We start from the raw sequence: 13,687 nt of genomic DNA on the forward strand, positions 1-13,687 counted from the left end.
CTTTTAGCCTCGTCCTGACATAAACCACAGGATCATCTGCAGCATCGGCCAACATGTCATTTGAGGACATAAGCGTCAACAGTAGATCTACAAATCCTTTACACCGTATTGTAACTTCAGATGTAACACAACATTTTATTCCAGATGTGCATAACTCCATTTCTGCCTTGAGTAACCTACCTGAGCAAGGCTTTATTGCCATACTAGGGTCCCATTGGAAGTACTGCACTTTGACCCACTTCCTCAACAACAGCACCATCCATGGGCTTAGGCTTAACAATGTCCTTCCTATTGAGTTCTCAAGCAAGTCAATACGAGGGACCATAATGAGAAGACGATGGAGAGAAAAAACACATACACCAGGTGGGGGATGGAACTTAGGGGGATGGGAGATGGAAATGATGGGGGTGGTCTTCAGCTCTCATGAACTCAGAGGAGGTTCATTGGGTTCATGTGCTGCAGAGGAATGCTGTTGGGGGTGGAAAGCTTTTTTCTGTTGACCTGGTCTCTGTTATGTATAGCCTACACAAACAGGAACCTTTCCCTTGGTTTACTATTACCAAAGGTTAAACATTATAGTGTTTGGACAACAAGAAGGGGTGGTTTTCTCACCTGGTGTTGAAATTACTAACTGATTGTACATAGTTACAATGCTAAAAGACAGGCATTGTCACTCAAACAAGGACACAGCTTGTTGTGTGCGTGTTGAGGAGAAGGGTCAGTGGGTTCATGTGTATGTTGTATGTATAGTGGGGGAAGGGTATCCCCTTCATCCCTGACATGCAAGGCGCTTAAAGGCATCCACCACTCCTCGCGCTTCAACCTGGCATTCCACATCTAAAAATACCAGTAAAAGCCAGCATAATAACTGACCTGCAATTAAAGTCTTATGAGGGGAGAAAATACCAATACATTTGATGAGTAGATGAGTAGGGGACAGATTTTGTGTGTGTGTGTATGTATATATGTGTGTGTGTGTGTGTGAGAGAGAGAGTGTGTGTGTGTGTGTGTGTGTGTGTGTGTGTGTGTGTGTGTGTGTGTGTGTGTGTGAGAGAGAAAGAGATCTATACATCCTGGTATACTGCACTGCATGTTTCAAGTAGGGGGTCACTGAGTTCACTATGTAGTAACCTAAAGCAGAGGGGGAGGTTTGCTTCTTTGCCATATATCATGGACCTAGAAACTGATTTGCCACATTATGGTCAAATCTCCATTTCATTTTATGTATTATTGATTGATTTAACAATAGAGCCACAATGACACAAAATAAAACATTATATTTTTTTTATTTAATTCAATTAAATATCACATTTTACTACATTTTTCACATTTTAACTCCTATTTTACCCCTTGTTTTCCAGTTGTGCTGTCTGAACAATGACAACACCTTTTTCTTTTTTCTTTTTTTTTTGAAGAATTATGTTTGAGGATGTTTGTGACATGACATCTTTGAGCCACAAAGCCTGTTTGTCAGTTAAACTTATAAAACAACTGAAAATAAAGAAAATTCACATCTCCCATGGCAAAACTGCAAGAAAAATTAGAAAAATATAACAATAAAACATTTAGAAGAATATTCAAGATATCTCAGATAAGGTCGACAAGTTATGTTTGAAAAAATAAGGTTGGCCTGTTCCTGGCAATGTTGCATCACCCTAGCCATTAAAAATGTGAAATTTCTGTTCCTGTTATCAGAAATGTCACATCTTATGGGTATTTTCCCCTGTAGAATTGTCAAGTATACAGCATAAACCTATTCATGACAGACTTTATTCTCGAGGAGCCTTAATAGAAGCGCTGAAGAAAATAACCGGGAGCCATAGAAGTGTGTACTTGCATTAAAAAAAAGATTTTACATCCCAACAAGTAACAATCCAGACAAATATCTTTATTTATTTCTCCCTCTGAACTACAGGCTTTTTTTCCTTTTGATTGAAGGTCCATCATCCTCACCGGTGAGGATGGAGAGTCATCTTTGTTTTTCTGGTGCTCGTTATTTCTGCATCTATTCAATTAAACCAAATCAGTTTGATGGGAGCTCTGTTGCATAAGGTTTTTGATATTCCGGCGCGTGTTTTATGTTTTGGGTGTGAGTGTGAGGGGGGGCTGGTCACCAATACTGTGTACATCAGATGCATCGAGCATATAGTGCATTTCTCGTGACTACCGACGCCGTACGTAGTGCGTGCATGTGTTTACACCCGCTCTCGGTAGTAGCGCAAGCCTACCCGACACCATGCACACGAGCTACACATGAGTGGGCCGGACCGTGAGTGCCTGGGCCGCCGCCCAATCAGCGCCTAGTAAAGAAATCACTGGCTGGATAGGTCAACCAATGGCGTGCGCCGCCGCCGGGCCGGCAGCCAATAGAATGCGCGCAAAACGTGGGCACGTGGATCAGCGCACATGTTGACGCTCGTAAAGTGACGAGAGAAAGACCGAGCAAAGACACACCGATGAACTGCCGGGCGGAGCGAGAGAGCTGAGGCTGGGCGCCCCGATGCAGCTCCAGCTACGGACTGTGTACTGACGGATCTGTCGTTTCAAAGTAGCTGAGAGAGCCGTTAACGCTTGTTTCTGGCAGCTGCTGTTTTTATCTCACATTACTGAGGGTGAGTATTTTTTTTTGTCTCTAACGTTTCCCGAAGTTCGCAGGGCAGCCTAAAGGAATTTCCTGTCCCGCTATATCCTGTGTGTGCTCCCGGTACAATTTATTGATGAAGCCAAAAGCTATTTTTTTCCCTCACGCAGCTTATTGCCAACCATTTTTTATTAAGTAAACATTACCATGAAATAATGTGCGATTGGCAGGACTTTTATATTACCAGAACAATACAATGAAAAATCGCATTTCATATTATGTTTGATATTTGCTTTGTTTGCATGTCACGCGGATTGATTTCTGATATTTTAAATGATGATAGCTTGGTTCCAAATGTACAGAACATTTTGTATGAAACTGTGCGGTGTGTTAGTTCCTGTTTTGGGCACCGTGATGCGCAGACACAGACAGGCAGCCAACACCTGAGACGCAGCCTCATGGACCATGCCTACCTGTGCAGGCTGTACCGACATATGCACCATCCCACTCCACCCCACCCCATCTCCATCCCAGCTACCATGGGCTATGGACCAAATCAGAGAGGGCGTTGAAAAAAATTAGGAAACGGGACAAAATTTATTGTTGTCTTCTCCCAGTATTTGTTTCAGTTGACTCGTGAAAATGCATATAAACAACGTGACATTTTGTTTTAAGAGAAAGCAAACCAGCCTAAATAGAAACCAGCCATCAGACACAAATAAAATGTGAATGGCAAGGCGTTTGTCTGTTGTAAAAGCTGAACAGGATTGGTTAAATCTTTCTATACTCCTGAAATAGAAGCAAAGTGTGGACTGTTTTTGTGTTTCTGTGGGCACACTGCAAAAAAAAAAAAAAAAAAAATCGGCATTACTCTTCTTTGTCTGTGAGCATGTTTTTCGACTATATTTTTGTCACATTGATAAAAGCTGTGTTGGTGTGTGTAGCAGCTGAGAGTATTCTTCTGACCCCTCTAATTTTCCCCCGCTGTGTTGGTGGGATCAGAGACCAGCAGGCACTCAGAGATTACAGAGTGAGAGAGAGAAAGAAAGGAAAAGAGAGGTGAGAGAAAGGCACATGGCCAGAGATACAGAATGTAAAATGTGAGTAAGAGAGGAAGAGGAGGAGGAGGGCTGGTCTGTGGAAGAGGAAAGGAAGAAGAGCACTGGGTTTGTGTGTGTGCATAACGAACAGGATGAGCTGAAGGCAGAGCAGAGAGAGATGAGAGGCATACAGAAATGCAGCCGGAGAGGAAAGAGAGAGGTTTGTGTGTGTGTGTGTGTGTGTGTGTGTGTGTGTGTGTGTGCGGATGTGGATGTGTGTGACTCCAAGGGGGGATGGAGAGCAAGCCCGAGACAGAGAGGAGGGGCTAGAGAGAGCACCGGAGGCAGTGGGGGAGAGAGAGAGAGAGAGACTGCCTATTCTGATTTCACTACTCTACAATCTCCCATCCCCCTCACATTTTACTCTCCTCTCCAGTCTCCAATCTCCTCAATGGGAGCCAGACATGCACTACCATTGTGTGCCTACTGCCTAGCCCCAGTCCCCCTCTGCACCATGTTAAAGTAGGGCACTGGTATACCCACCATTTTGAGTAATTGGGGTTATTATTTTTTGGAGAGACATGGGTTAAAAAATGAGTTTTGCCAAATGGAAAACAGTTCTTTTGCAATGTTTTTTGTTTATTTGCCTTGTACTTCTTGTCTGTCTTCATGTGACCTGTCTCTCACAGTTAAAAATGTTTGTTCTGAGTTTTCAGTCAAGCTATTTCTTTTGTTCCTCTCTAAGCCAAATTGACTGTCATAATATCCCTAACCCTCTGCTGCTACTGCCCCAACAGCAATGCAGTCCCAGGGCAGCACTTCCTCTCAGCCCTCTTTTGATTCCCTGAGCTCCAGCGACAGCCTCTTGTTCAGCGACTCGGAGCAAGCAGAGGACGACACAGACGTCTTCCTGACAGACAACTCGTCCTCCGTCATTATCGGCGAGGCGGGCGGGCCTACAGCCAATGCAGACGGGGGATCGGAAAGTCCCGGGTCCCAGTGGGCGTGCGACGGCTTCACCGATAAAGAGGAAGAGGAGGAGTCATACAGGCTGGAGAGTGGCAGCAAAGCAGCTCACATCAGATTGAATGAGACGGATCCTACGAGCCAAATCCCAAAATCAGAGGGAGATCTGCTGTTTGCTCAAAAGGTACGAGACATGTCCGTGCGGAGGGTCTGGAAAAAGAGAGGGATGACAGAGCAATGTGTGTATGTGTGTGCAGAGACAAGCCTAGCAGACTGATTCAGACAGCAAGTACGAACCCAAACTCAGTATTAATCTATCTTCTCTTCCTCTTCCTGTCAGTGTGCTGAGCTACAGGGTTTTGTCAGGCCCCTGCTGGAGCTGCTGAATGGACTGAAGAGGGGCCGATTCGACCGCGGTAAGCACCCTTACTGTACGTCTCTGCCTCCAGACGAGCATATGTGCAGACTGGCAGCTAAACGTGTAGATGCTGAACACACGTTTATATGGTCTGAGTGGCCTGTGCCTCTGTGCAGCAGTCTGTATTGACGCAGCCTATTGATGTAGTCGAAAGTGCAGCATGTGTGAAGCGACAGTCTTGTGGCTGACTCATCAGCTCTTGGGAGTTTTAGTGATATCACAAGTGAAAGTGGTGTGAACACGTATGTGTGAGACTGAATGTCTAAATTTGCATGCATTTTCCGTGACTGCCGACTCTCAAGAGTGTCAATGGCTGACTGGATGAATATGTTTTTGATTGACAGGTCTGAGTAGTTTCCAGCAGAGCGTTGCCATGGATCGAATCCAGAGGATTGTGGGAGTTTTACAGAGACCCAACAGCGGGTGAGATGTCATCCACATTGTCCCAACGTGCACTCTCATTGTTTCTCATCTTGCTGTATTCCTGTATCATTAGACACATCTTAGTTGGATTTTTGATTATTAAATTGTGGTTATAACAAGAAGGGACCAGTGTGGTAGTCTTCTATTTCAAGTCTCATCTCCTGTTCCATGTTTTATTGAACAGTCCTTGGGGTAGGTAGAGTTACAGCATTCACTGGCAGTGCAGAGCAACACCAAACTTTTTTCATTTTTTATCTAGATCTATAATAATAATAAACATTCAGATGTTTTCTTGTGCAATAACACAATTGCATCACCACATGTTTCTCACTTTACATTCATATCTCACCTTTTGACTTTCTCTCTCTTCTTTTTTCTAGGGAGAAGTACCTGAACACTTTGCTCCAGGTGGAGATGATGTTAAAGCTTTGGTTTCCTCAGATCCCCACTCAGCCTGTCTCTGCAGCCTCCAGCGTCGCCACATCCCCTGCCCGCTCCCTCCAAGACACTTCCAGCTCCACCCCGCCACACAAGCACAGGGATCAGTTACATATTCCCGTCAAGGTGAGAACAAACGCATTCCTGTGTGTGCAAGAGCCTACTTGTGCGCACACAAACAAACCCCACCGCCACCACCACCACGAGTTCTAGATTCACTTGCTAATTACTCTCCTGCTCATTTTCCAGAAACGTAGACTCAGCTGGACAGGCACGGACGCTCCCGCGCCTTCGGCAGCGCTTCTCAAGTGCCCTCGTATCAGAGGGGAGGAGAAGAGGGTGAAGCAAGATCAAGATGAAAGGGACGACCCTCCTCCTCCATCACTGGCTTCTGATGCAAGTCAAAATCCACCAGATGTGGCCGGTAACAGCCAGTTAAATGAGGACACAAAGGGAAAGGACAGTGACAGCGAGGAACTAGGCAAGCTATCAAAGTACAAAGCAGGTCAACGCTCTGAGCCGAGCCTGACGTGGGTTCACGTCGCCCCCATCCTGTCCCCGCGAAAAGCCTGCAACTCACACGAGGGCACAACCGCGGCGGTTAACAATGAAAACCAGCCTGTCACTGCCATTCTCCCGCCCAGCAGGAGGGGCAGCCCCGCTACACAAGACAGCTCCATCTCTTCTACCACACCCTACAAGCACCCCAAAAATTTGAAGAAGCCAATCCGGTGCCAAAGCCAGCCTGTTGCTGGACAACAGAGTGAGAGTGAGACCGTCAAGGCCTGCCAGGGTCAAAGCCAATCTCCTCATGTCACACTTAAGCCTTTGCCCAGGGTGTGCCCCACCCCCTTAGAGACCTGATGCATTGAACAAGCAAGGAGCCGGCAGCGTCGCTTTGTTACACCACTGAGCTTAAAGCTGCTGTGAGAGGAAGAAGGGAAGAGGATGAAGGCCTGTCATTACAGAAACATTAAAGAGAGGAAGGGGAGGAAAGAATTGTAGGTGCTTAGATGTTGAAGACAAATGATAGATGACACACAACCCCTCATCAAGACCACAACTTTAACAGTATTTCAAACAACAGGACGTAATGTATTCCAATGAATCAAATCTAGTCAGTAATCACAATTCCATAACAGTTCAAATGTGGTTTGAGGGGAATGGGAAAGAACACCTAAAGCTTAAAGGGTATTAACAGGTTATTGAGTTAACGACCAATAGGAGAGATTATGAAGAATTTCTATGAGCAAACGCTTGTTCCTCCTCAGCATGAAAACAATCAATATTCTGTATTCAGAGATGACTGTTTTTAGCAGACATCTAACTTGAGGGACATTCTCAATCAGAAAATAGGAAAGCTGATGTCAGTGTTCAGAATGAAAGCTTCCAGAGTTTTATTTGATGGGGTAACTCTAGTTAGGATGCGATCCAGAGGGAGTAACACAGAGTGAGCTGGATCTGATTCTACGTTGACTTTACATTCACTTGTAGATAGAACTGAGGTGTCTGGCTTGCAGAGGAAAAATGACATCGAAGTCATTTGAAAATCTTGTAGCTAGTGATGTGAGAAATACAGTGTACAGGAAGCGGCATTGTACTGTACGTGTGGTGTGTTGGAGTCATTGGACCCTTGTGGAAAGAATGATGTCATCAACTCACGAATGTAATCCAAGAACTGTTCGGGCACTTGGCTGGCAGATCGGCGGCAAGGCATCGAGAGAGGAGTGACATCACAGCCATCAGAGGTCACGTAACTTTTCCTGTCACCCGACTGCAAACCGACCGGTAATCAGCATCATGAAAATCCAAGAAAGACTTTAAAAAGACCAGCCTGAGGAAAAATAAGGACCACTCAAGGACATATGACTCTGGAGTCCCACAGTTAATTTATTCATGTGTTGATCTGACACTGCTTTTATTTATTGTTTGTATTTATTTATTGGGCAGCTGAGTATCGCCTCCTGTGCGCTTGCATAGTTTGGCCTACAGTTTTTTTTTTTTTTTTTTGGTTATTTTTGAAGCGATAGGGAAGATGCTGTTGACAGTTTGTGGTTTTTATTGCTATCATGAGGAAAAAAAAAAAACTGAAGGAAGTGAAATAATCTTATGATTGAACTATTGGACTACTGTGCCTTTTTACCAAATAGGATGTGTTCAGAAAAAAAGCATTTGGTGCTTTCAGTGCACTCATACTGCGTTTTGATTGTTCGCTTGTATTTCACACAAACCAGTACACATTCAGTCATCAAAGCCTACATGTAGTCATTTTCATCTTGCTTCTGAAGTTACACACAGCATCAAAACCAACAGTTTCATCAACTATCCACTGCTTAATAACCGGCGTCCAGCTCTAGTAGTCTGACATCTACAGTTAATCCAAACTGCCTACATCCTCTTCAGCTTTTAAATACACCAACAGCAGTGGCTACTATTTGTCATGTACTATTAAAGTGTAGCCTTCCTTTGGGGCTCTTATATTGGTTCGGATCAACAGAGGAACAGACTGAACTGCACTCATAGTTGGTGCTCTTGAAAACTTGAAAAAAAAAAACCCAGAAAATATAAATGTAACCCTCTACTGCTGCTACTGTTATTCTAATTCCAGTTCTAATGTAGATGTTTGATAGGAGGCGCTCTCTTTATTTGGAAATCTGCTCACAATATTCTTATAAATGTAGGAGGGGGTTTAGTGATGTGATTGGATTTACCTATATTGCAAAAGAATTGTAAATATTTAGACTAATGTATTTTTAAATTGGTATGAGTGGTTCATATGCTATTTACATTGGGGGGGGGGGGGGGGGGGACGGGCGTTATCCATGTACCAAACCTCCTCCAAAAAAAGCACCACATGTGAACACAGAGCCACTGGCAGCCTCCATGTTACTGCCTATGTTTTGGGAGTATGGCGCGTACAACCCCTCAGTCACAGACCCAGAGTCAGACTGTCCTGCCCCATTCTGTCTTCAGAAATGACAGCAAGATGCTCCAGACGCTGACTCTCGATCAGAGGCTGGGGGTGTCTTCCACCCAACTCCTGTTTTTATACGGTTGTGGTAAGACAGACAAACCAATTGCACTTATTTTTCATTGTTTATGTCCTTTTTTTTCATGTACGTTTTCTACTGCAGCGACCGACCACTGCTGACTGGTCAGAAATAATGTCTTGTTTATTTTAGCTGCCTTCTTCTTCTTACATTGTAAACGCTGACTGTAGTTCCCCCTCGCCTCCCCTCCCCCACTCTGCTGCATTCGTCTGCTCCTGCCCTCTCTCCTTCATCTCCCTCTACCCCGTTAGTATCTTTTCTTTCTAAACTAAACTCTTGTCTTTCACTCACCCCATCTTTACATGATATTACTCTTCTGGCTACTTTTTCAATAACGATACAAAAGGAAGAAATCTTTTAATAAATGACACATTTTTGAAAGCTGAACTGTCTGCCTGTATTTTGTGTTTACGTATTTGCGCTCACACATTTTCATATTTGTGTTGTTGTTTCTTCTTGCTATGGAATGATGTGACGATGCGAGTAGGACCGGTTTTGGAAGGCAGGTCTCACAAAACAGATGTGTGACTCAATGGGGTGCAGATTTAGAGACTGTACATTTTGTAGTGTGCGTGTGTGGGTGGGGTGGGGGGGTGGTGGTGAAGGGAGGAAGGAGAGGGTAGCGAAAAGGAGGGGCGACAGGGTGTGAGACTACAGCCTCGGTAATCTGACTGGCAGTAGTGGGGGGGCTGGCTGATCCTCTAACCAGCTGCTACTAAAGAGCCCAAACACTACTGTAGCGTATATGTGTGTTCATGTGGGTTGGTTGTTTATTTCGTGACATCACAATGAGTAAACGAGTAAATATCTCTTAGTATATACTCGCTTAGGGGAGTAGAGCAGAGAGGGAATCCAAAAATGGGCTGCTTCAACCTGATCTTTGCTTCCAGGCATGGTGAAAAAAAATGAAAGGGTGAAAGTCAAACATTAATTGTACTCCTGTAAAAGTTTATGAAATTACATAAATATGTTGCCGGAGTTGTATTGTCTGATTTTACTGTACAGTATAACCTTGCAACATGATTAAAGAAGAACCCCAAATTGCTGATAACTCAAACACACATTATGTTATATATAAACCTGGCAAATAACTGTCTCATATGGGGCTGAAATGACTAATTAATGGATTTGTTGATCAACAGAGCAGAATTATTTAAACAATTTATCCAGCACAAATATCTGGAACATTTTCCGGTTTCAGCTTTTTAAATGTGAGGATTTGCTACATTTCAGTTTTATATCATTATAAAATGAACTGGATTCTGGGCTGTGGGTTGAGCATAAAAATCAATCTCAACACATCACTATTGCAACAACTAACTATTATTTTCTTTACTGATTAATCTGCAATCTGTGATCTATTAATCTGTAATCTTTCCTTGATTAATTAATTAAATCTTTAGTCTATAAAATGTAAATAGTAAATTAAAAATATTGTGAAAAATGCCCATCACAGTTTCCTTGAGCCCATTTTCTCTCCACTCCAGCATCACACCCATGGATACTGCGTGCACATGGGCACAAGAGTGGCATATTTTAAGAGGGTGTGGTTTGATTTCTCCCTGCTCAGACGGGATGAAATCAGCCATGCTGCATGTACACATACACGCACAAACATACCCAGAGTTAAAAACACAGATGCACACGCGTGCGCCCCTCCCCGCCGCACACTCTGACACACTGACTGGCTGATTTTGTGATGGGCCTGTCTCTGACACACTGACTGTGCTACGTTACAACAACAGAGACCGCCCTCCCTCCTTCCTCCCCTCTGCCTCCCTCCCTCTCGGCCCCCCCTTGTATCCATGCAGTTTTTAGCAGAGAAGCCCCTGCCCTCCACCCCCCCTTTTCTCCTCTGGAGGATGAAAGCGAGGGGCAAGAGGAAAAGGACGGGAAGAGGATGTGTGGAGGGCACAGGGAGGAGACCTAAACTCACTTCAGTTTTGGGGAGCATGAAGGACATTTGCTGTTTTTCCCACTTATTTTTAATAATAATTTAATTATCTCCACTCATTTATGTTGTGTTTGTGTGTTTCTCTTTGCCTCCTACGATTTCATTTTGAAAAAAGTTTTATTTCCCCAGTAAATTATGACTATATTTTACAAATGTCTATACAGCAAGTATTTAGTATAAGGTTGAGAAAAGCATGTTTTGTTGTTGTTGCATCACTACTGTGCTCAGTTGTTTTCACTTCTGAGTATCCAACAAGCATGTGTTGGATTAATTGAGCATGTGTGTTCGTGCATCAATAGGATTGCACATAATGAACTTACTGCCCCTCTTATCCCTTGTTGTGTAGGTTTTAATTGTGGGTCCACATCCCGTTATTGGTTTTAACAAGTTAATGATTTAAGGGTGTCTGTCCAGTTGCCTGCTGCATGCGCTGTCTGTGTAATGAAGGGAATGACACAATGAGGCGCTTATTCACTTATTCCAAAATCCCCTCCCCCATAATTCACTCACTGCATGCCAGTAAAACTAGCGTGAGGTGAAGCCACACTGTGACTTTACAACTACACACAAACGCAAAGACATGGTTGGAGCACACACTCACACACATGCTCTTACTCACCCCAAGTCCTCAGGGGGTTTTAGTGCTGAACAGTCCCAAAACAGCCTCGATGCTCATTAAAATTGCACAGTGGGCAGCCCTGCAATGGAATCAGAGCTATTTCAAAGAAATTTCTGCCTCGCCAGAGCTCACAGTGATGATGGGCCTTCCTGTGCAGGGTTGAAGTCTCTGCGCTGCCCACCATCTGTGGTCCCCATCACCATGATGTCACCAACAGGGGACACGGTAAAGACAGAGATACAAGGACTACATTTTCAAGGACGCACGTGTATTCCATGACATTGTGTGTGATATTTGGGGCACGCCCGAGCTACAGGCAAATAACATCCTCATCAGTTTCTTTGGCCTGAATGTGTTCTCGGGAGTCTGCTTGTGATGACGCCATCTTACACGACTACTCAATTATTCAAGCGTAGTGAGTGAAAGGGAATCACCAGATAGAATAGAGTGAGAACGTAAAAAAAAGAGAAGTGCGTAAAGGAGGCAGAGATGACAAACAGAGTGGGTTATGAATGAGAAAAAAATGAGAGATAAAAGCTTACACTCTCAGTAGACGACTTGGGATTTAAGACATGCACGTGCACTCACACTGATACACACGCTGAAGTCCTGTGTGAAGTAAAGACAGCAGAGTCCCCTGAGATTGTATCCTCCAAGATGATTTACAGCCCCTGTCAGATACAATGAAATAAAAGTGGGTCAGCATGATGAAATATACCATAACCACACACTTGATGAATCAAAAAACTGTGTGGAGGAACGTGGGGAATATCTCAACTAAAGTCATAAATTATGCTCTTATGTAATATTCATATCACAGCAATAATGCACCTTAATACACTCAGCTGACATCACGTGCGAAATCGCTCAATAAATGAAAGGAGGCGCATGATAAAGACTCAGCAATTAGTGCTTTGCAGATTTTTGGACAAGGATTAACTGCACACTAAATGCTTGGCATTCCAGTAATATAATAGATTAATTCATACAACTCTCACCACATGGTCCTATGATGCTGTATTACACTTGTTTTAGTGGCACAGGCCAGTAGAAGTCATTGTGTTTGCCAGTGTGGGTAAGAGTGTGTGTGTGCATGTGAGCCTGTGTGTGTGTGTGTGTTTGGTTTTTCTGTGTGTGGTTGTATAGAAATATCTATGGTATTGTCATATTATGTGCTGAGGTGTCATTACATAATAGAGTTGGGGGGGGGGGGGGGGAGAAAAGACAGCTGGGGGGCCANGTGTGTGTGTGCATGTGAGCCTGTGTGTGTGTGTGTGTTTGGTTTTTCTGTGTGTGGTTGTATAGAAATATCTATGGTATTGTCATATTATGTGCTGAGGTGTCATTACATAATAGAGTTGGGGGGGGGGGGGGGGGGGGGGGGGGGGGTGCAGACAGCACATGTGAGGTGCCAACAAGGAATTCAGGTTGATCATGGGTGGTGGTGGAGGTAGCTGGGTGGGTAAATGTGTGATGTGTGTGTGTGTATGTGTGTGTGTGCATTTTTTGGCCTGCTGATCATTCGATTACAACCAGATTAAAGCATTACCCTTGTAAATGTCATGCACATTTTTATCAGGCTGTTTTACCAAAATTAAGGTCACAATTGAAATGAGAATTACCTGACTGATAGACCAGCTTCATGTATTCATCTTGCAAATAACTGTCTGATATTGGGCTAACACAATTAATTAATCTTTTTGTTAATCAACAGAAAATTAGCCAATGACAATTCCAGAATTGTTTGTTTATTTTGTTAAAATACCATACATTTGCTGTTCCAGCTTTTTAATGTGAGGATTTGCTATATTTCTGTATTCAATATCAATGTAAATTGATTTTATTTTCTTATAATAGACAGCTGGTAGAATATAATAACTGATCTGAAGATGTCACTAGGACTGCAACTCACTAAGATTTTCATTCTTGACTAATCAATTAATCATTTGCTCTACAGAATAGCAGCAAACTGCAAAAAAGATGCCCACTAAAAGATTCCAGATCCCCTGGTAATGTTATAAAATTTCCTATTTTGCCCAACCAACAGTTGGAAAACCCCAAAAAGGGGTAAAGTACGGGTTCAGGGGTAAAGCAGAAAATATTCACATTCAAGAAGCTGATGTCAGCTCTAGACATCAGTTTTGGTTGTGGGAATTGTGATGATTGTGATTTTTTTTCACAAATTTCTAACATTTCCC

The 13,687-nt window shown here is 43.5% G+C and overlaps 1 protein-coding gene across 1 annotated transcript; it reads left to right on the plus strand.

The window, feature by feature from the left end:
• Positions 1-2,480: 2,480 nt before the first annotated feature.
• LOC111230139 (circadian-associated transcriptional repressor-like) lies at positions 2,481-7,012 on the plus strand. The gene is made up of 6 exons (XM_022756740.1): positions 2,481-2,612; positions 4,419-4,771; positions 4,928-5,003; positions 5,350-5,428; positions 5,809-5,992; positions 6,116-7,012. The coding sequence occupies exons 2-6, from the start codon at positions 4,421-4,423 to the stop codon at positions 6,728-6,730; spliced, it is 1,305 nt and encodes a 434-aa protein (XP_022612461.1). The 5' UTR covers positions 2,481-2,612; positions 4,419-4,420; the 3' UTR covers positions 6,731-7,012.
• Positions 7,013-13,687: the final 6,675 nt, after the last annotated feature.

The sequence above is a fragment of the Seriola dumerili genome, unplaced genomic scaffold (genome assembly GCF_002260705.1).
Source record: "Seriola dumerili isolate Sdu_G_001 unplaced genomic scaffold, Sdu_1.0 BDQW01000258.1, whole genome shotgun sequence".
NCBI lineage: Eukaryota > Metazoa > Chordata > Actinopteri > Carangiformes > Carangidae > Seriola > Seriola dumerili.

Coding starts and splice junctions, on each gene's coding strand:
- LOC111230139 (XM_022756740.1), top strand. CDS start 4,421: ATGCAGTCCCAGGGCAGCACTTCCTCTCAGCCCTCTTTTGATTCCCTG. Junction 4,772..4,927: donor ATCTGCTGTTTGCTCAAAAG/GTACGAGACATG, acceptor TCTTCCTGTCAG/TGTGCTGAGCTACAGGGTTT. Junction 5,429..5,808: donor TTACAGAGACCCAACAGCGG/GTGAGATGTCAT, acceptor TCTTTTTTCTAG/GGAGAAGTACCTGAACACTT.